Here is a 23,515-nt window from a genome sequence, read left to right as displayed (position 1 = left end):
ATAAAATTAAATTAATGTGTTGCAGGATTGTTTGGGTAAAAAAATTAAGTAAATTAAAAAACTTAAAAAACTGAATGTGAGCAAAGTTATCAACATTTGCTTATATAAGTAAAAAAAAAAAGTAAATAAATTAAATAATAAAAGAAAAGAAAAGAAAAAGAAAAATAGAATAAAATAAAATAAAATAAAACAAGGTGAGGAAAAAAACTAGGTCTCTTTAGTTCAACGTCTGCCAGGTCACGTCCAACACAGCGGCGGCGGCTAACATCAAACGAACCCAAAAAGAACAACTTGTCAAACCTGTTAATAGAGTGCCCTTGGGGCTGATGTTAGCATCGCACTGGTTCCCTTGTCAAAAAGCCAATGGGATTTGGATCACTGCAGAAGATGAGCTCTGTGGCAAACAAACGTTCATGACACCGACCATTTTGTTGAGATAATCTTCACAAATAAACACCACTTATGTGATTTTTGAAGCCCAAATGCAATCGCCACAGGTAACAAGCTAACGTCAGGCTTTCAACGCACCACACTATGGTCACATGACCTAAAGTCACCACCATAACAAGGCTGTAAAGCCAACAAGACTGTATCCTCATTTAGCCAAGTGTTAGCAACCGCTTAGCAACCGCCTTTTTTAAGACACACAGAAGCTTCAAAGTTCACTTGTGGGGTATTTACTGACGTATTTTATGTTTATGTGAGATCTGATTTCAGGCATCCAACCAAAAACCCATTCAATAAACCCATCAAGTGTTAAAATGCAAACTCATTTTCGGGTTTAAGGGCTCATCCCTGCAGCACTTTATAGCCATTAGACAATGTTAGCCATGTGATGCTAACAGTTAGCCTTGTCATCGAGTGTTTGCCTGTGGACTCTCACAAAGTACCCCAGGCCTGGAGCTCACACTCTTGCAGCAGTCTCATGATGAAGATGTTTTGGCACAGTTGGTTTTCACACCTGATATGACCCGTGCCTGAGTACACATGACCCGTACAGAGAGACCACCTTTTCACGTGGACTCAGGCACAAACGGACACACCATGCTCAGGTATGGTACACAGAGTTCACACTGAACAAACGAACCGGACTTTGGGGTCAAGTGTACTCAGATCTGGGTCCCTGATGAGAAAACCTCCTTAGAGTCTTGGAAGTGATGAGGTCAAAAGGTCAGAGGGTAGATGTCGGTGACCTTTTGTCAGCTATAGGCGAGAGCTCCCATGGCTCCTGTTGCTGGGACACCACGTGAGGCATTCCAGGGACACACAAGAGGGCTTTGTCTGTCTTCCTGTTCCCATCAGTGTGCGTTTGTGTGAGAGAGAGGGAAAGCGAGACGCAAAGGCAGAAATGGGAGGCCACAGTTTGAATCTTAAACCATATCAGAATTAAAATCACATGTTCATGACATTTCTAAACGCACGGCGGCCCTGTGCGTACAGAGGCGTGTTCCTCCTAACCATGAGCCTCCTGCTGCACACAGCCATTGTCCCAGCTCTGATGCATCAGACTACTGAACACACTGATAAAGACCATTGTTTGCTCGCCGACCATCCTGTGACCGTGTGTCCATGTGCTCATACACTAGTAGGCCACCCTGGCGTGCCGCCATGCCTTGGCAAATGACTCATGAGAAGCAATCGAAGGCCAATTAGACGACTGTATAAAAACCATTTCAGAAAAACGGACTAGAAAGTGGAAAATGGGTTGAGCAGAGTCCTTGAGGAGGATTTAGACTTGAGTCATAAAAATCTCTTAGCAACCACAGCTGGTGCCGAGATGACAGTCGTCAGAGGGATGGCCAAAGACACACGCACATCACAATGTGGATTTATATAATAATTATGTGGATTAAAACTGTGAATTCTGATGTTTTGCAAAGCTTTGATTAGATATTTGAGCCACAGTCAGGATGTAAACAGGGCTGGGTATAAAACCTCAAGACTTTGGGTATAGATGGAAAGGAAAACTGAAAGTTAAATCCAAATCTACGGCTGCAACCAAGGATTCATCTGTCTATTATTTTTTCAATTAATCTTGTAGTTGATAAAATGTCAGAAAATACTGTCACTCAAGCTGACGTCTGCACTCTTTTTTTAAATTAAATTAATTAATATAAAATTAAAGAAAAGCAGCAAATTGTCACATTTGAGAATTGAGAACATTGGCTTTGTTGGTTGATAACTTGCTTTGATGATCATGTTGATAATTAAAAATGACATAAATAAATATCTAAAATGTATTTCTACACTTTTTTAACTGCATTTATTTATTTCTTAATTTTTTTATTTATTTACATTTATTTTAGCAAATAATTATTATTCAATTTTGCCTTATTTATTTCTGTATTTTTTTCCTGTATTTATCAATTGGCAGTAATCATGTTTTTTTTTGTTTTGTCTCGTCTTGAACACATATCCTTTGATCAGATATTACCCGATTTAAATAATAACTCTTTCAAATTGTATGTATAAGACTCTGGCAATACGATAAGTATCAAAATACAGGGGCTATGATTCAATATGTTGTAATATATTGAAATACTGTCAGCAGAGTGATTTATTACAATCTTTTAAAAACTAATTTTAAGAAAAGTGTAATTGTACAAAGAACTAATCAATATTTGCTCTTTTATGCAAAAAAAAAAGAAATTATAAGAAATAAAATAAAATAAAATTAAGGTGCTTGCAGGATTCTTTAGGTAAAAAAAATTAAGTAAATAAAAAAAACTGAATGTGAGCAAAGTAATTAACATTTGCCTGCATAAGTAAAAAATAATAATAATAATTAAAAATAAATTTAAAAAATAAAATAAAATGAAAAATAAAATAAAACAAAACAAAACAAAACAAAATTAAATTAAATCAAGGTGCTTGCAGGATTCTTTAGGTAAAAAAATAAGTAAATTAAAAAACTGAATGTGAGTAAAGTAATTAACATTTGCCTATATAAGTAAAAAAAATTAAAAATAAATGAAATAAAAAACAAAATAAAATGAAAATAAAAAAATGAAGAAAAAAATAAAATTATATAAAATAAAAGGTGCTTGCATGACTCTTTTGGGGAAAAATTAAGTAAATTAAAAAACGTAAAAAGTGTTTCCCATAATCAATACAGTATAACAAAACATAATATTGTGATACTCAAGTGCATTAATACCTGTGGATATTCTCATTTATCCAGGTCATAGTTATCTCAAGGCAACTGAATCGAACGCAACTGGACTTAATTTTGTCTAGAAACTAAGTCCAGTTGCGTTTGATTCAACTGCCTTGAGATAAATGCATTAATATTTTTTACACCTCAAATTTTGGCAACGTTCTTGTAACTCTGCTGGTGTTAAAACAACACTGCTGTCTCTGAGAAACTTAGCTTGTTTGTGAAACGAACAAAACGTTCAGGTATCAGACTGACGCCAGTGCTGAAAAAAATCAAATGATACTCAGGCCTCAACGTAAATGTCTAAAAAAGAATTGGAGACGAAAAGCAACCGTGTTTACTTGGACTCTGGGTGTCAGAAAATATCTTACAACATCACAAAGTAACATCCTGTGAGTCTCTGGATTTTGAGATATGAGGAAGGTATTCCCCCTCTCTGACTCTGGAGGAGTAAAAGTATTTCTGTCGGCACTGTCAAATCCTTTATCTGAAACCTCCTCTGGAGCTGAGCGCAGGCTCTATAGGTCAGCATTACTGTTCTGCTAGTTTAATTTCCTGCAGTTTTAGGAGGATTTAGTCTTTGAGAAGTTCTGTCTGCCAAAAGGTTATCGACGTCTCTGCTGCAACAGCTTCTTTCACAAAATGATGTAAAATCAATCCCTGCGAAAACACAAAAGGAGAAGCTTTTGTGATTGAATTCGCTGCCTTTATCCTATCTTTCCTTCTCTTCTCTCTTGAGCATCAGATGCACTAATGGGAATCTATTTTTGCTATTAATAAAGACAATTTTAACTCTGCTCGTGTGTGAGCTGGAATATTTGAATCCTTGTATCACGTTGCTCTGACAAGCAAACAGATGTGTAGATGGAAATTACTCATTACTTATCAGCTGTTTATGCTGATGTCGCTGATGTCTGCACCACAATGCCAAAGGGCACCTCAGAAAAGAGGATGTCAATGTTACTCCCTGCTGAGATCAGCAAAAGACCTAACGACACCAGGCAGCACAGTGTGTACTGTTTCAGATAATTTCCAACTTGGTGAGTCACTCTTTGGCGAGTGTGGTGTTAAAAAATATTAGTCTGAGCAATCAGAAACAGCTGCAAGACTTGTACTCTGTCTCTATCAGTGATTGACCTCTCAGCTATATCAACTCAGCAATCTGATCCTCAACTACATGTAACTGCATTATTCTCCTCCACTCACTCATCTTGGCAAGGAGAAAGAACGGAAATGAAAACTGGTTCTGCTCACTGACAACCCAACTGCCAGAAAAACGTTGGCATTCTGCAAACCAAAGATAGGGACCTTGTGCTTGTTATTATGTAGCGAATATGTTGAAACTTTACGTTTGAACAATGTGTTTAACATATGTCAAACCCCTTAGTTATGGTGAGAAAAAGATCATGTTTTGGGGACACGATCCCAGCAGGGAGAGCAGCAATGTCTTGGTGAAAAATAACCAATTTTTGTGGCGCTTTCCCTGCTGGAAAAACAACGACGAGTTGCTAAAAAACACCCACGTTTAGGGGGCTAAAGAAACCACTGGAAACACAGAAATAGGTTTCTAAAAAACACCAATGTTTGAGGTCTCACAAGCAGCTGGAGAAAGAGTCATGAGTCCCTAAAAAACACCCGTGGTTGGTGCCTTTAAAGCTGCTCAAAACACAGTGCACATGGTCCCTATAAAACACCCATGTTCTGTGCCTTTAAAGTCGCCAACAACACAGCGCTAGATCTCTAAAAAAACACCCATGTTTGGTGCCTTAAAAGCCGCTCAAAACACACCACAAGGTTCCTAAAGAACACCCATGTTAGGTGCCTTTAAAGCCGCTCAAAACACAGCACCAGGACCCTAAAAAACACTTGCATTTGGTGCTTTAAAAGCCACTCTAAATACAGCACCAGGACCCTAAAAAACACTTGCATTTGGTGCTTTAAAAGTCACTCTAAACACAGCACCAGGACCCTAAAAAACACTTGCATTTGGTGCTTTAAAAGCCGCTCTAAATACAGCACCAGGACCCTAAAAAACACTTGCATTTGGTGCTTTAAAAGTCACTCTAAACACAGCACCAGGACCCTAAAAAACACTTGCGTTTGGTGCTTTAAAAGCCGCTCTAAACACAGCGCCAGGTCCCAAAAACTATCCATGTTCAGTGTCTTAAAAGTCGCTCAACACACAGTGCTGTGTCCCCAAAAAATACAGATGTTTGATGCTTTAAAAGCCATCGAAAACAAAGCACAAGATGCCAAAAAAACAGCCACGTTCAGAGCCTTTAACGCCGCTCAAAACACAGCACCAGGACCCTAAAAACACCCATGGTTGGTGTCTTAAAAGCAGCGTGCGGTCCTATCTAGAGTCAGTGTTTGGTTTGTCCGTTCTGGGCTACTATAGAAACATTGCAGTGCAACATCGCAACTTCTATGGACAAGGACCTACTCTATGTAGCTATAAACAGCTCATTCTAAGGTAACAAAAACACAATAATTCTTATTTTCATGTGATTATACATTAAAGAATACATACCTATTATATTATATTCCATTCCTGCCAATATATCCCCCTAAATCCTACACACTGACACCTTTAAATCCTGCATTGTTGAGAAAATGTCGTACAGTAAAAGGGTTTCAATTCACCACAGCAGCTCATAACAGAGAGTGTTTGTGGCCTTCAGCTTAGTGCGGAATATCAATGGGTTAAAAGGTCCAGCGGTCCATCTGTGGCTGTGGTTTATCCATTTCCTCATGTTCAGGAAATCATGTGCAGCTAAAAATGCAAAGCTCAGACTTAAAGTGACGACATTTTATTTCATATTATGCAAAAATGCCATCCCAGCCTACAGTCTCTTTATCCATGTCGGAGCTCATTTGTGAGAAGAGATGAAACCCCTCTATTGCTGTTTGACTCCGACTCTGTGACAGATGCAAAAGTCTCAGTTAGCACATCATGCCAAATATCTCCCTGCGCTTACTAGTTTGTCTGGATTTACACAGCTATGCATATTAGCAAGCATGTACTTGTTGTGCAGGAAGTGTTGTGCTAAACTGCATTCTCACACTGCATGCTGATCAGTGAGCTCAAAACTCCCATTTGTCTTTAAGGAAGGAGACGATTACTGCGTTCTTTTTGAGAGCAGAAATTTCATGCAGGGATTCAAGCAAACAATCCAGAAACAGGGCTGTGGTGTCTAAATTACAAGTCGATCACTTGTAAGCTGCAAGTAACATAATTTTTTTTTTTTTTATGATTGATTATTTTCTCAGCAAATCGATCCAACTTTCAGTCTGTAAAACATCAGCCAAGGTGACTTCCTTGAGACGTAAGGAAATGATTCATCGATGATCAGCGTTGTTGCCTATTAATTCTTTGTCAACTCAATCGTTTAACTGTTTCAGCTCTCCCCACATGTGAAACGAGAACAGCACCGTAAGCCCCCTTTCCACCGAGCAGTACGGTTCAGTTCTCTGCGCATTTTTCCGTTTCCAATGTGAAAAGTTGTGGATGGTACCACTGGGACCATTCCATACCGTCCCCATGTTTGGTCCCCCCTCTGCTGGGGTACCTAGCACACAGATCTGGTACTAAAAGGTGGAGCTGTGAACACTGCAGTCCGTTGATTGGTCAATAGAGTAGGGTCACTCTGCTCAGGACGAAGCAGTGAGTGACAACAACCCCGGCCACATTTCGTCTAGGTACCATGTCTGAAGGGTTACTCTCAGTTCTAAAGGTACCGAAAGTGTTTGGTTGAAACAGGGCTTTAATTACCAAGAGGAAACGGCAGCAGAGGATCTTACTACGACAACTTTCAAAATGTAGCTTGATACAAGTAGCCGCCCCTAAATTCAAGGTATTTGCCCCAAAAAACACATTCAAGGAGGCAAAAAACTGTGTGGTTGTAAATGCCTCCGAACGTCAGACATCGGAAGCAAAAACTACCCCTTGAAAAAAGTGTTTTATTTTCCATCCGTTTAAGCTCAACTACAACTGAGTATTTGTGATAAAAGCGATACAGCTAACCCAAACTCCCACTCTCCCAGATGGCATTAAACTACTCATCCTCTTTTATAACCATACTGAATCTTAAATGCAGCATCAAACACAATGCTACCACAGGGTTCTGGAGATGTACCATCATGTTTGACATTGGTCTTACAGTGAGAGTTAGCCACATCTAAAACAAGTTATTAGTCTATACCTGCCTGTAAGTCCATATTCAAGGTTCCTTCCTTTCTAGAGATCATTTTCCAGGACTTTTCCAGGACTTTTCCAGGACATCTTAAGTGATAATCTAGCTGGTGTAACAGAGGGCATCTCGCCGAGTCTGATTTATAATATGTGCAGTCTATAACTTGTCTACGAAATCATCTTTTACGTGCTTAGAAATGTTGACCATTCGATCATAGATCCCGGCTTCCCTTTGCCAACACACATTTGAAACCACTGTTTGAAACAAGCTAGCAAGAACATCAACTTAAGCAACTGAGCAGATGAAGTGGGGAAGAAAGCAACTTCAATCTACAAACCTTACAAAAACTACCATAGTTGCGAGCCAGCAGTGACTAATATTTACTTTTGAAGGATAATTTGACTCAAATTATTCCGCATTTTAGCCACATACGCTGTAATGTCATCCAACCTGTATGTGCCACCATGTGATGTGACCTTGGGGTGTGTTCACAGCGTTTCCATAACATAACCCAGAGCGTACTCTCGTGTATAAACTTTCATTTGAACAGTAATATGATCCTGAACATAACTTGGCCCTGTCAGACGGCAGTGGTTTCTGTTTTAGGGAGCTCTGATAGTAGTTCATTCTCAACTAAAGGAAAATAGGAAATGTGGACATAATTTACCAAGACATTTTATGTCTCCTATAATTTTCCATGATTGGAAAAGTGGTCAACTGTTTTCCAGGTTTTGCAGGACATGTGGGAACCCTGATACACAGTAGAGCGGTTGTTCCCAACCTTTCCAGTGTGCGAACCCCGAAATTGTGCTTGTAACTTCTCAGCACAGGTGTCACTCTAACTGTTTTCCTTCAGATGGATTTTCACCTAAGGAGGTAAAAGTATCCAGAATTTTACAAAAAGCAAAACTAGGGGATGCACAATAATATTGGCACGTCATCGGGATCAGCCAATTGGCCAACATGCTATTTCTTATTTTATAAACATTGAAAAGTATCGTATTTCATGCCTTCATCTGCTGGTGGGCCATCACAATATGTAAGAGTAGGCATGTATAATATGATGTTAACTCCACTACAGAAGAGACTTGATGATCACTGAAGTTAGATGGGGAAAAAGTGGATATATCGATATTGGTATTGGTTATCGGTCTAATCAGTTGTTACGTATTGGCATACTGGACATTGGCAAACAATCCAATATCGTGCATCCCTAAACAAAACAGAACAAAAATTCAAATTTACCTTTGTTTTGGGCAAGAAATATATATTTTTTTTTATTTCCTTTTTTTATTCCTTTAATCATCTTGTGACGCCTCAAATTTATGCCACCCCCAAGATGGGCCAGCATAGCTTGTCAGATAGGGGGATAAATTATGCTCCGAATTTAGGCTAAATTTTGGCGAGGGAACAACTGGCATTCCCATTTTCAAAGGGGTCCCTTCAACTCTCACCTCAAGAAATCTGAGTGAAAATTAGTGATGTGACGTTCACGAACGAGCCGAGTCTTTGAACCGGCTCTTTAGAGTGAACGAGCCAGTTCCTAATTTCTTTGTTTTTTTGCTTTAATTTACCCTGTATCCATTAATTTCAGATTATCTGATCCAGAACATGTTGAGAGAGACTTGTTTGTGAGGGAGAAAGACAGTGCAGCCGCTCACTCGTTCACTTCAAAGAGCTGGTTCAAAGATTCGGCTCATTCACGAACGTCACATTCTGCGGAGTCTATTCTGGGTCCACGTTACAATATCCAGATCACATGATGCGATAAATCATCAATGCGATTCGTCGTTGGACCCACTAACACCCCCCCCCCCACACACACACACACACACACACACACAGCAAAAAAAAAAAAAAAAAATTAAAAAATGAACGAACATCTTTGAACCGGCTCTTCAAAGTGAACAAGAGCCAAAGAACCGGCTCTCACAAGTGAACGAGAAATCCCATCACTAGTGAAAATGGATTCTATGATACCGTGTTCACACTAAACGACATTTTTGTCTGTTCCGACAGTCACAAAGTCAGATTAGGTGATTGCTGAGTCATAAAATCATGCCGTGACTTGGCTGACAGACATGACATACTACACGATGGTCCACAACCAATCATCACTGGTCATCTTTCACGACATGTGTGATGTCATCAGGTTATTCTTGTCCTATTTTTATTATTATTACTATTATTTCAGTCACTGTGGCTGTTCATGTCCCAGCTGAAATGTTATCGTAGTAACGCAGTCTGTTTCAAATTAAGCTGGTAGCCTCTGCAGCTGTGGTGAGCAAAAGCCCTGTCACTGTATTTTAATTTTCTTACTTTACGTCCGCGTCCGTTATAAAGACATAACATTCTTTGCTAGCTTGATGCTAATGGCAGTACTCACCGGACTGCTGTTTAACGCCATCATTTTTCCCTTTTAACTCTGTGTGGTAACATCTCTAAAGGAAATATCTGAAAGCCTGGGGTGCTGTTGCCACACAGTTGTCTACGGCAACAGATCGCTCTGTGTTCCTATTGGTCAAAGTGACGGCTGTGACGGGAGCAGTCGTGAACGACAAAAAGAAAATCAAACACGCTAGACTTTCTGTCGGGACATCTTGAGGCGTCCCAGACGTGGCGTCGGTTGTCGTCTACTATGAAAAACTATGAGATAAAATGATGGATTATCGTCGTTCACAATCTGAGCCGTACGACGCCGCGTCTATCGGGCTATAATCAGGCTGATATTGTGTAGCATGAACCCGGCATGAGTCGTCCCCTAAACTTCAGAAAACTTGTTCCCTGAAAGTTTTTTGTATCTTGCAACCAATATACTCCGTCAACAGTTTTACAGACGTTTCTTTTACAATGGAGGTCAATGGGGAAAATGTGTTTTGCGCTGCAGGGGATTTTTTTGCGGCACTAACGCAGGTGGGAAAAATTGGCTTCAAGATATTTAATAATATCAACTGTAAAATAAGAAACCAAAGTACATCAGTATGTAATATCCTCACTCCCCCATCGACATAGTTTTTAATAGGCTATACTTTAACAACATAATCGATTTCCTGAAATCCAGTTATGGCTTTTGGTTTCGGTGTGCCACCTCAAGATTTTCAGTCGCCCCATCTAACCACCCCTGTGAAAAATTTCTGGGGGCGCCACTGATCTCGGGACCTCTTGGGGGGTCCCAAACCACAGGTTGGCAACCGCTGACCGAGACCACAACAACGCTCTCAGCCTGCACATGAGTGTCAAGCTCAACTGGGAGAGTGTTCAGAGCATGTATGTACGCTGCAGCTGTGACATGTAGCAGTGACGAAAGCCGAAACAATCAGAGATGTACAGTATGTACACTCACACACATACACACACGCATTACATGAGTGTAATACCAAGCCAACATACTGCATGACTGGGTCTAATTGAATGAGCGTGACGACTGAGCCCTGGCCTTTTGTAAGCCACAGCCTCCTGTGGACTCCCCATGGAAAATGGAAACAGGCCCAGACTCTTAAAGGTTATGAAGAAACCCAAAGCGTAACGTGGGACTGAGCAAGAGTGCTGGCTTGAGTATCTCTCGATGCAGAGACACCTACGGTACTTTCCTTGACTCAGGGCTTCAACAGGTTGGGGACTGTACAACACGTGTCACTGCTCCTGAGACGGTTATCCCGACTGTCAATAACAGAAAGGTTACAGAGGAGGCAGACACCCTGTTCAAATATGCAGTAGCTTCATTTTCAAATCTGATTCAACTAAAGATAACATCCAACACGAGTGCTGTTTACATTTCTGTGCTACTCCAATATCATTACACCAAGGCAGTAACTTCCTGTCAATTATGTACTTTAGATTAAGATGTTATTGCAGCAGATAAAATATTTCTACAGCTACTACTCAAATATTACAGTTAGTTTAGGGGCAGGGCTTGGCTCGGGAACCAAAGGGACAGCGGTTCAAGTCCCCACAGACAAGGTATGGGGTGCGGACTGGTAGCTGGAGAGGTCCAAAGCCCCAGCTGCCCAGGAAGCCCCCTCGCTCTGACAACCCTCCATCTAATGCATGCATACGTCCTGTTTGTGCATGTGTGTGTATTTTAGGCCTGTGTGTGTATGACAACAGAGTGGAAAAACATTTAATTTCCCCCTGGGAACTGACCTTTCACTAAGCCCCGCCCCTTTCTGATGGTCCGACAAGCTGTCGGAGCAAGCACGGAGCCCACACTGTCACTAACTGCACTCCCTGAAGGAATATTATCATATTTTTGGAAATGAAGGAAATCTGACACGATGGAGCACAGCTGTGTTGTTGTCGGGGCCTGATGCTGAGTTATGATTGGCCAGTCTGCGTCCAGGGGCGGGACTTAGCGGAGGGTCAATTAAAAAAGTACATCCTCAAGGATTGAGAGGAGAATGCCAAAAAATTTCACACCTTCATTTGGTTCGGTTCACTTTCACACTGCACTTTTTTAAAGCAGACCAAACCACCTGGACAATGTCACGCAGTTACAACACCTGCTCATCTGGGGGCAGTATTGCCCGAAACGACCACTGACCAGGAAGAAAAAAAGCACGAGGCTCATCGATTGGCCAGGACTGAAAACGGAAATCCATCCCCTTCAGCCGGCTTGGTCACCACAAAAACACCGAACACCAAAATGCACTGCGCTCTACGTCACTTCCTCTCTTTGGTCCGCTGGATAGTCCATTTGCATTTCCCACTGTAAGCGAACCGCACCAGGGTTCACTTGCGAGTGAGCCAAGACCCCCAGTTTTCAAGCAGACCAGGGTTCGCTCGTTTGATCCACAGCAGAGTCCGAATGAGCGTTCACACCACTGCAAACGAACCGAACTATCCATGGAAGTGGACCAGGGTTCGTTTAAAGCAGACCAAATAGCGCCAGTGTGAATGCATCCTTAGAGTCACCAAGTGTCTTTGGACTGTGGGAGGAAGCTTGACACAGGGAGAACATGCAAACTCCGCACAGAAGGGGTTTGAACCCATGTGAGGCAACAATGCTAACCACTGGACCACTGTGCCATCTTCATTTTCACTTTGATTTTTCATAGATTACCATTTATTAACAGAGGAGGAGCATTTTTGTTAGTGTGTGCGTCCCTTGCCTCCTTTTTTCTCCCCATCTCCTGTATTACGGCAGCAGTTTTATGCCATGTTATGTATTATATGAATGTATTTTAAAGCATGAAAATCTAAACATCAATATTGCGGTTTTCAAACTAGATTTTGCACATTTAGTCCAGAGAAACAGGAGTTTATAGGGAAGGAAAAGTTCATTTGGTGCAGCAAATGTGTCTAAGATAGTTAGATAGATAAGACTTAAATCTTAAAAAATAGAATTAAATACACTTTAACCTTTAAGTTTGTTGGGCTGACATCATTTAGTAGGCTACTAATAAATCAGAAATAGCATAGTCAACAACAACATCAAACCCTAAAGTCATTAATGTGTCAGTTAAACACTGAGTTTGCTGTGTGCTATCTCTAAGTTTTGTCTGTGTGCTAGCTCAGCTAACGTTACATTTCAAACCGCCTGGCATCGACCCTGTGACACTGCGGCGCCGCCATAATTCAATAAACTCAAGCTATTTTCAAAAACAGAGGAAACTTTTCCAAGAAGAAAAAACGTTAAATTTTAACCACCGTCAGTGCAGCACTGCTACGCCGTCTCCTCTTCAAACACAAGGTAAAAAATAAGGTCGGAAACTCACGCGTATTGACGGTTGAATTAGCCATTGATGGACAGGAGCAAACCGGAGGACCGGTGGTGATGTTCGGGGACTGGCAGCCGTTGGACGGTGTGGTCACCACTGACCGTGGTCAGACCAAACTGAAGGAGGGACTTGTTACCAACGTTAACGTGTTTCCTGATTCCCAAAGAGTGGATACGCCCTAGTCCGTACTGTGGGATGAGAGCGAGAGGGTTCACTCACTGCTACTTCCGCCTTCGTTGGTTGGTGATTAAAAAGGCGGGTTTTTAACTAGTAGTATTTTTATTTTACCTTACTTTACTTTTATTTTACTTTAGTGTGTATGGGGGGCGATAAATGACAAAAGTTTCAATAAATAATTAAACAGGTTTATAAATAAAGGAATCCATATAGCAATACATATAGAAATAAATAGGCTAAATAGAATAATTATTAAATGCTTAAAAAATAGGACAAATGAAAGAATAATTAAATGCTAAAATAAATACAGAATAAAACGCCTAAATAAAATAATGATTAATTGTTAAAAATAAATACGGAAATAAATAGGCTAGATAAAATAATAGCTAAATAGATAAAATAATAATCAAATGCTTAAGAAATAAGGAAATAAATAGGCTGAATTAAATACCAATTAAATAAACAGGCAAAATAGAATAATAATTAATCACTGAAATAAATACGGACAAACAAGGCAAAATGAAATAATAATTAAATGCTAAGATAAATATGGAAATTAATAGGCTTATTGAAATAAAAATAAATGCTTAAATAAATATGGAAATAAATAGGCTTCATAAAAAAATACAGAAATAAATAGGATAAATAAAATAATAATTCAGTGCTAAAATAAATATAGAAATGAATTGGCTAAATAGAATAATAATTAAATGCTAAAATAAACAGGCTGAATAAAATAATAATTTAATGCTGAAATAAATATGGAAATAAATAGACTAAATGAAATAATTAAATGCTAAATTAAATATGGAAATGAATAGGCTAAACAAGAGAATAATTAAATGCTTAAATAAATACGGAATAAATAGGCCTAATGAAATAATAATAATTTGCTCAAATAAATACTGAAATTTTAGGCTAAATTTAAAAAAAACAACTTAAATGCTAAAAATAAATACGGAAATAAATCGGCTGAATAAAATAAGAATTAATTGCAAAAATAAATACAGAAATAATTAGGCTAAATACATCAATGATTAAATGCTAAAATAAATACAGAAATAAAGAGGCTGAATAAAATCATCATAAAAATCTAAAACAAATACAGAAATAAATAGGATATATAAAATAATAATTAAATGATAAAATAAATAGGCTAAATAAAATTATAATTACATGCTTAAATAAATACATAAATTAAGAAATAAATGCCTACCTCATAAACATATTGATACAGAAATACATAAATAGATAAATGTAATTGGAAAAAAATGTAGAAATACATTTTAGATATTTTTATGTCCTGTTTAATTATTTTTATTTATATTATTTTATCTATCTATGTTTCTATTTATTACAACATTTATGTACTTATATATGCCTTTGTTCATTTGTGATATTATCATTTTTGCATTTTGAAAATTAAAATGTTAAAAATATAACTGTTATTTATTTCCTTATAATTCTCTGTCAAAACCACCAAGAGTGACTGGAGAGGGGCCAAACAGCCCCACAGAGCTCTGGAGCCACAGGTTGACTACCCCATGGCTTATCCGAAGCCAGGTCACAGGGGCAACACATCATTGACACCATCTCACTCCTGCTCCACACTGCACTGATACACCTGGAGAACCCCGACACTGATGTGAGAATGCTGTTTGTTGACTTCAGCTCAGCCTTTAACACTGTCAGCCCAGGCAAGCTGGTCAACAGGCTGCTGTCACTGGGCCTGGACCACTACCTCTGCAGCTGGATCAAGGACTTCCTCTCCAACAGACCACAGCATGTGAGACATCTCCTCTAACACCATCCTCAACACCGGCATTCCCCAAGGCTGTGTTCTTGGTCCACTCTTTTACTCACTTTTCACACACAACTGCACTCCCGTCCATAACACAAACTACACATACAAGTTCGCTGATGACACAGCCGTGGTGGGGTTAATAACCAACAATGATGAGACAGCCTACAGAGAGGAGATCCAGGCCCTCACATCCTGGTGTCAGAACGACTTGCTCCTCAACTCCAACAAGACAAAAGGAGCTCGTCACTGACTTCAGGAGACACAAGGACACAACACATGCCAGTGTGGTGATCACTGGAGAGGAGGTGGATCAGGTGGGGAGCTTCAAGTACGTTGGTGTTCATCTCTCAGGGGACCTGACATGGGGAGTGAACACCAGAGAAGTCCCTCAGTATTTTCAGTCATGATAAAAACTCATGTTTTATAAACCTCTCACATAATGTATATGCAAAAATATTAGGTTGTGAATTCGTGTCAAATAAATGTAATGATGTAGAAAGTGCAATATTTATAAATGTTGTGAAGTAGAAAGTGTCATGAGAAGATGACAGTCAAGCACCGCAAACTTTAAACCACTGCATTATATTTCTGCTCCACTCGAGGGAGCTATTGTACTTCTTATTTCACTACACTCGTTCAGTACCACAGACCACATCTGCTTTGGTGACCACAGGGGGAGCTGGGTTCATACAACACTTTCAAAGCTTTCAAAGTAAACTGCTAACAATGACAGTTTATCTTAGGGCACACACACACACACACACACACACACACACACACACACACGGAGCACCAGCATTTAAACAGAAAGCCATTTCCTGTAAAAAATAACCTGACAGCGCCCTGTCACTCACTGCTCAGAGGAGCGAATGATGCACACCTGTTTTATTTACTCTCTATAATTAGCAGATGATCTGATATGATACCACGGTCAACATTAACCCTCTCACTGACTGTGACGCACAACTAAAACGACTTATTAAAAACAGATTAGGCTGTGATTGTACAGTCGTGTCCGGCACGTCCTGCACATCCTGCACGTCAGTGTTTCTCTCCTGTGGCATCAATATCATAAAATGCTGCCCTCTATTGGACCTATTCATGCTTTCATTCTGACCTGCTAATCTGCATTACTTTACACATTACATTACATTATTAGTTAGCCTATGTATCCTCCTCTTACTTTAAATCAGGTATGTTAAAGTGGTGAACATGACAGTGCAGTAAATTGATCTGACTGTTTGCAACCTACCAGTCGCTGGTGCCAAACACCAGGCTGTTGTCCAGATGGCTCAGCGCTGCTCAGCCAATGAAAGGCTGCATAAACAACACATGAATAACCAACCAGTTAGACAGGAACACATTTTAAAAGCAGGTGAAATGTAGATCTGTTTGTCAGATTGAGACATCATCAGGGAAGCAGCCACACATGATATAAAACGTGTTTGTTGTTTTGCACACTACCGTCTCTTCAGAGTCATTTGATCCCATGTTAATAGACATATATTCATCAGCAAAGGTTTAATAGTATGTTACATACTGGTTAGAAACTGTTTATCTAGCTTAAGTAATATTATCATCACAATATTTAAAAACTTTACAGTATATGATGCAGCCATATTTCAAACTCTGCACACAGTAGTGGGATGCAGCTAAGTATATTTAGTGCTATATCCTTAGTGCTATATCATAGGCAACTGGACTTGCTCGAGTCTCTTGAAGACGTTTCATCCAAGAGGCGTCTTCCGTTCTAAATGACTGGTGCGGAGTCGCAGGCTTTAAACCCAGTTTGGGTGTGAACCCTTGTTGTCATGTGAGCTCTTAGTTTCAGAGTCATTGAGGTCACATGTGAGTCGTTAGGGTCAGGTGGGACCAGGGGTGAACGGGTGTGAAGTCGTCCAGGAAGGGATCCCAAGACTGCATTGTAGGTGGGTGATAAGTGGTGTCGTAGGCCACCTCTTCTGTTGAACGATGGTCGTTCCAGTTTGACATAGATGGCGTCTTCTATGCCTCTTTCAAACCATCTTTCTTCCATGGCCGAGATGTGAACATCGCTGTCCTTCAAAGAGTGTCCCTTCTTCTTTAGATGTAGGTGAACAGTTGAGTCATGACCTGACGAGCTGGCTCTGCTGAGCTGTGCCATGCGCTTGCGGAGTGGTTGTTTTGTTTTGCAGTCTTGGGATCCCTTCCGGGATGACTTTACACTCATTCACCCCTGGACCCACCTGACCCCAGCGACTCATATGATGGCAACTATGGCAACGACTCACATAGTGACCTCAATGACTCTGAAACTCACAGCTCACATGTGACCTCAACGACTCTGTAAGGGTTCACACCTAAAGAGTTCAAAGCCTGCAACTCCGCACCAGTCATTTAGAACTGGAGAAGCCTCTTAGATGAGAGGCGGAACGTCTTCAAGAAACTCAAGCAAGTCCAGTTGCCTACGATATAGCAGTTATGCTAACCATGACCTGGATGACTGAGAATCTTCACCGACAAAACTCCTTTCACTGCATAAATTTTAGAAGAAAATATTGTAGGTTTCACCCCACGACATTTAGCCTATTTTGACAACTTTCATTACTTTGCAGACTCTACAAATTAATTACACCTTAGTGATAAACATGCTTTTCTCATCTGTGTAGGTTACTTAATTCACTTTTCACAGTAAGCTTTGTACATTTTGTCAATAGTATTTGCCATTCCTCTTTGTATTTAGTGTTTTTGATCATATTTACGGTGAGGTTAGCCCGTCAGCTAGCTACAAAATGAAGCACTGTAACATTTATGACGAGGGCAGCTAGCTCTACAGAGCTTTACTGCTCTCTTTTGCAAGACTGTATGTTTTGTATCAGTCACTTTAATATTTTTGGCAGCTTTTCAAAACACTAAGTGTAAAAGAGGGCCATAGCAACATAATTTAGCTAAGCCCTGAGAATCAGGCTAACACTGATGCTACACTGAGTGACTAGCTAATGGCAATTCTGTCGGTGTAGCTACGCCGCAAGCTCTGTGTCGACATGGATCCTACGCCATAACCTACGGCGTAGCCTGACGTGCACCTCCCCAGATATGTAACCACAGGTCGCAGAGACGCAGACCTCCTGTCTGTTTCTGTAAGCTGAAACCATTTCCCTCAGTGGAAACAAAGCTTTTATTTACTTTAATTTCACAGATAAGAAACAATAAATTGTGAAGACAATAAAGCCTCCACAAAATAGCATTTTAAGTCATGTGTGTGATTTATCCTGGCTTCATATCAGCAGAGGAAATCTCCGCTCATCGCTAGGCTAATTTATACACTGTAAAATGCCATACGCTTGTGCTAATAACATTAGCATGTTAAATTTCTTCGGAAAACGTGTTTAGTATAAGACAGTTGTTTTGTCAGTGAACCTTGTGAGTTGTAATGGAGCTGAATTTTGTAACGTTACCTTTGTTAAATGTTGCTGTTGTCCCTGGCTTCATACGAGTAGAGGAAAAGATCGCTAGCCACCAGGCTAATTTATACAATGTAAAATGCCATACGCTTGTGCTAATAATGTTAGCATGTTGTATTTGTGGGGAAAATGTGTCCAGATAAAGACAAGTGTTTGTCTGTGAATGCTGCGAATTATAGTGAAGCTGATTTGTGTCCTTGTGTTTGAAACTGTCTCTATTAAGCCATGTTTAATGTGTGTTTAATGTGTGTTTTGAATCAACTCACTCAGCACTTCACAGAAACCTTTGCCGCTGACTAGTGTTTTGTTGGTGTAACTGCAGAATCACACAGACACACCCGCACAAGTATAATCCTGCTTAAGGTAACAAAAACATAACAATCTTATTTTCAGGTGATTATAAGATTAATGAAAACATAACTGTGAATATTAAACCTTATCTGAATCCGACACACTGGACCTTTAAGTTTTAAAACCATTGACTGTACAACAGACTGCCACCCAGTGAAAATATATCTTTCTACATCATCTCACAGTTTACTATATTATAAGCATGACCAAACTGACTGACAGAAAATCTCAGCCACTATAAACGAAGATAAACTCATGATTTATATTTTTTTTTCTTTGTGATGATATTTTTAAACATATTTAATATATTTCCAGTGGCATAAGTACACCATGACACAGTAAACGCGTTCCCATTGCGCGTAATATTGTAGTCATTTACACGCAGGCATGTGCCCTACATCTGCACTGTTTACAGGCTCTCACCAACCACACCGCGAGCCGCGTGCCTGAGGAGGTCAAGCAGAACAAATGACGTCACCAGCTCGAAGCACGTTGAACTGTGCATGCCGAGGCTCTGCCGCAGCCGTAAATGCGAGGCAGACGCGCAGCGGAAATAGCCCCCGTGTGTTGCTGTGCATGATCAGGGAGGAGCTGGGGTAGATTTCACTTCTGCTCTGCAACATTCATGTAGTTTCTGAGAATACACGGAGGCTATGAGTGGTTTCAGATACAAATGGCTGTCTAGTTAGCTTGGGGACAAGATTATTTATAATTTGTACACCTGTAAACAAAACTTGTTGTGCCCATAGCTTTCAGATAATAAGATCCTCTTACTATCTATTTTCTGGGGCTTTCGACTGCATCCCACAGTCTTCAGAAGTTGGTCAAAGTTAAATATATGTGTTTATAAAACAACAGACAGATCTAAATAACAAAGGAATAAATGATAATAGTTTAAAAATAGACTCAGGTCCTTTGGAGGACAGCTGGCACCCCCAAGGACCTTCTATGACTCTGTGGTGGCATCAGCCATCTTCTATGGAGTGGTCATCTCGACAGCTGACGGTAAGAGATTCATCTGTCCTTGGATGCTCTCTCGACCAGGTGGAGATGGTGGCCACGCTATTATCCCTTATGGACGACATGTCCCACCCCATGCTGGACATTTTGGCAGCACTGGGCAGCTCCTTCAGAGACAGGCCGCTTCACCCACGGCGTTTGAAGGAGAGATGCTGCGGATTCTTCCTTCCTGCTGCTGTCAGACTGTACACATATGAAAAGCAGTTGACAATCAATCATCACTCATGTGCATTATCAGTGTTGTTAGTCCGTGCAGTATCTATACTATTAGTCAATAATATAATATCAGCCATTCAGTCTGTCTCTTTATTATTTTCTGCTTCGTTCTGATGCTTCCTTATTATATTGCTTTTTGTGTGTGAGTGTTTTTTTGTACAGTTTACTTATTTTGCGTACTTATATATTGCTTTGTACTCACTGTTTTTCTACTGATGCTCCCAGTTTGCACTCTGTCCCTTTGCTGCCGTAATGTTGCAGATTTCCTCGCTGTGGGACGAATGAAGAATTATCGTATCGCATCGCATCGGTTCATATTGCATTGTATGGTATGGTATGGTATCGTATTGCATCACATGGTATCGTATTGCATCGCATTGTATCGTATCTTTAACTTATGATGTAGAAACTACCAGTAAATAAAACTCAAGAGTTATTAATTGTCAAATTTCAAAGTCTTGGGACTGAGGGCCCCTCTAATAATGCAATTAAATATGTATAACAATAATAGCAAACAAATAGCAACAAAAAGAGAACCTAAGACATAAAATGGTGCAAGTTAGTAAATGGGGATAAAATATAACGTTAAAAGAATATGAATTAAAGTGATATAAATATATTTTGTTGGCAGTAACTGCAATAAAAAAACAGCATGTAGGTAGGTATAGACATAACGAGAAGCAGAGGTGGGTACTCGAGTCACACAAATTGATTTCTCTAGACTTGACTTGACCTGGGAAAAACAAAAAACAACCTTCAACTCGACTTGGACTCCAACACCAATGATTTGCGATATCACTTGGACTTGTGTCTTCTGACTTGATATTTCCCACCGAGCCCAAACGTTTTGTTCACGTACAAAGACTACATGGTGGCCGCACCTCAGGGACCCCAGTGCCACCACATGGCCTGTGCTGTCTATGTGTACGCCCTGACTTTGAGCCAAGGGGCTCTAGTTTCCTGGAGCGGCGCAGGGTGGCGAACCCCGCGCAGAGCTAGTTTCGAGCAGTGCAACCCGAGGCGCGCTCAGTTTGGTAGTTTGGCAGACCGAGGTGCGCTGAGATGGGTGTGGCGGTGCAGCAGGGGGAGGTGTCGACAGATCCAGCTTGGCGCAGTGACAGTTTCGTGCCAAAAGGCTTCGCTGAAGGTGTGCTAAAAGCTCGCCAGCTGAAACCACGTCTACTGTCCGCACAGGGGGAGCGCAGCCAGTGTAAGCCGAAGTTTGGCTGACCGGCGGACAGTGCGCACACGTCACCAAAACCTCACAGGCTGGTTTCCAGAATATCAGGCTCATCAACAATGCAATAAATACCCAAAAAAACCACTATTCAATGCAACTATCTGCAATCAGCACATAAATGTATCTCTAAACTAATGAGTTCACACCCCTCTCAGCCAACCACAAACAGCCACAGCATCAGATAGGGAGTATATATTCAGCATCTGTCATCTTAGAAAAGCCAAAAGAAAAGAAACAGAGTGAGACTGCGAGAGAGAAAGAGAGAGCACGCATGTGTGCACGAGAGAAACGCAACATTGATTTACAATTGTGGTGACCACCTTTGCATCATCAGCCCGTGGAGGTCTGCTTGCAGTTCCGTATATTCAGACACTGCGAGCTTGGACCTCCCAGACCAAAACATGAGTTTCCTCCTGGGAGAAGTTTGGCCGTCTGACGCTGCTGCTTTCTTCTGCCATGGCGAATTGAGTAAACTCTCATTACGCCTTCACGCGGCACATTTAAGGGCGAGGAGAGGGGCTCATTTGATTGGTGTGATGTGTGTAAAACCCACTCCACGCCTTCTCTCCTCCCTCTTTCCATCTTGCGCAGGTAGCTACAATGTAGCTGCGGATATCTGCAATTGTTATTGCGGATATCTGCAACTGAATTGTAGATATCTGTAATTCCAGTTTGAGATACCTACAATTTAATTTTGACTAGTCATAATTCAAGTTCAAGATATCTTTAATTATCATCAGTTGAAGATATCTACATGGTCCTTTCTAGATATCTTGAATTGAGTTTCAGATAGTCAAAATGACGTTGTAGATATCTGTAACTGAATTATGACTAGTCAAAATGACGTTGTAGATATCTGTAACTGAATTATGACTAGTCAAAATGACGTTGTAGATATCCGCAACTGAATTATGACTAGTCAAAATGACGTTGTAGATATCCGCATCTGAATTATGACTAGTCAAAATGACGTTGTGGATATCTGTAACTGAATTATGACTAGTCAAAATGATGTTATAGATATCCGCAACTGAATTATGACTAGTGAAAATGACGTTGTAGATATCCGCATCTGAATTATGACTAGTCAAAATGACGTTGTGGATATCTGTAACTGAATTATGACTAGTCAAAATGACGTTATAGATATCCGCAACTGAATTATGACTAGTCAAAATGACGTTGTAGATATCCGCAACTGAATTATGACTAGTCAAAATGACGTTATAGATATCTGTAACTGAATTATGACTAGTCAAAATGACGTTGTAGATATCCGTAACTGAATTATGACTAGTCAAGATGACGTTATAGATATCTGTAACTGAATTATGACTAGTCAAAATGACGTTGTGGATATCTGTAACTGAATTATGACTAGTCAAAATGACGTTATAGATATCCGCAACTGAATTATGACTAGTCAAAATGACGTTGTAGATATCTGTAACTGAATTATGACTAGTCAAAATGACGTTATAGATATCCGCAACTGAATTATGACTAGTCAAAATGACGTTGTAGATATCTGTAACTGAATTATGACGAGTCAAAATGACGTTATAGATATCTGTAACTGAATAATGTAATCATAATGTCATAATGTAATCGTAGATATCTATAATGACAAACCCCATACACATGAATGGCAAAAATAGTTTGAATCTTACTAGTCAAAACTGAATTACAGATATCTGTAACGTCATTTTGACTAGTCAAAACTACAGTTACAGATATCTGTAATTCAGTTTTGACTAGTCAGAATGACGTTACAGATATCTTAAATTAAAATTCATACTAGTCACAATGACATTACTACTAGTCAAAATGACGTTATAGATATCTATAATGGTAATTCCAGATAGTCAAACTTAGCGATTAAATGTTAAAACGGCTTGCCATATGCACCTAATGTAGTTGAATGTGGCTGTCAGTGTCCTTTGTTTCAGCTCTTTTGATAATTATTAACCTCAATTTGTGAACATATATATGTAGACACAATAACACCAGTGAATTTAGCTGCAACTCTTGGATTAAACTGCCACAAGGAGCTAAAATAACCTCCCAGTAGTGAATGTCGTTGCGGTGCTATTACCCGTATTACGGTGCACCAAGTAGGCCACATCAAGTGTGGGCACGGGCTACGCCCTCTCATGTCTATTTGGAAGAGAACTCAGGACCAGACACTCTGCAACGT

General features: G+C 40.0%; 1 protein-coding gene across 2 annotated transcripts in view; it reads right to left on the bottom strand.

Annotated features, from left to right (window-relative positions):
* The window catches only part of rell1 (RELT like 1), a 54,379-nt gene extending 41,159 nt beyond the window's left edge, over positions 1-13,220 (bottom strand). The window contains exon 1 of one of the 2 annotated variants that reach the window (XM_049568458.1): positions 13,065-13,220. In XM_049568458.1, coding sequence (XP_049424415.1) covers positions 13,065-13,089 — 25 coding nt within the window. In that variant the 5' untranslated portion in view covers positions 13,090-13,220. The remainder of the gene's footprint in view (positions 1-13,064) is intronic. The other variant, XM_049568459.1, reaches the window with a different exon arrangement.
* Between the last annotated feature and the right edge of the window lie 10,295 nt (positions 13,221-23,515).

Source organism: Epinephelus fuscoguttatus, linkage group LG23 (assembly GCF_011397635.1).
Source record: "Epinephelus fuscoguttatus linkage group LG23, E.fuscoguttatus.final_Chr_v1".
In the NCBI taxonomy this organism is placed as follows: Eukaryota; Metazoa; Chordata; class Actinopteri; order Perciformes; family Serranidae; genus Epinephelus; species Epinephelus fuscoguttatus.
Note: the sequence above shows the minus strand (reverse complement) of the source record. Positions and strands in the feature narration are given on the sequence as shown.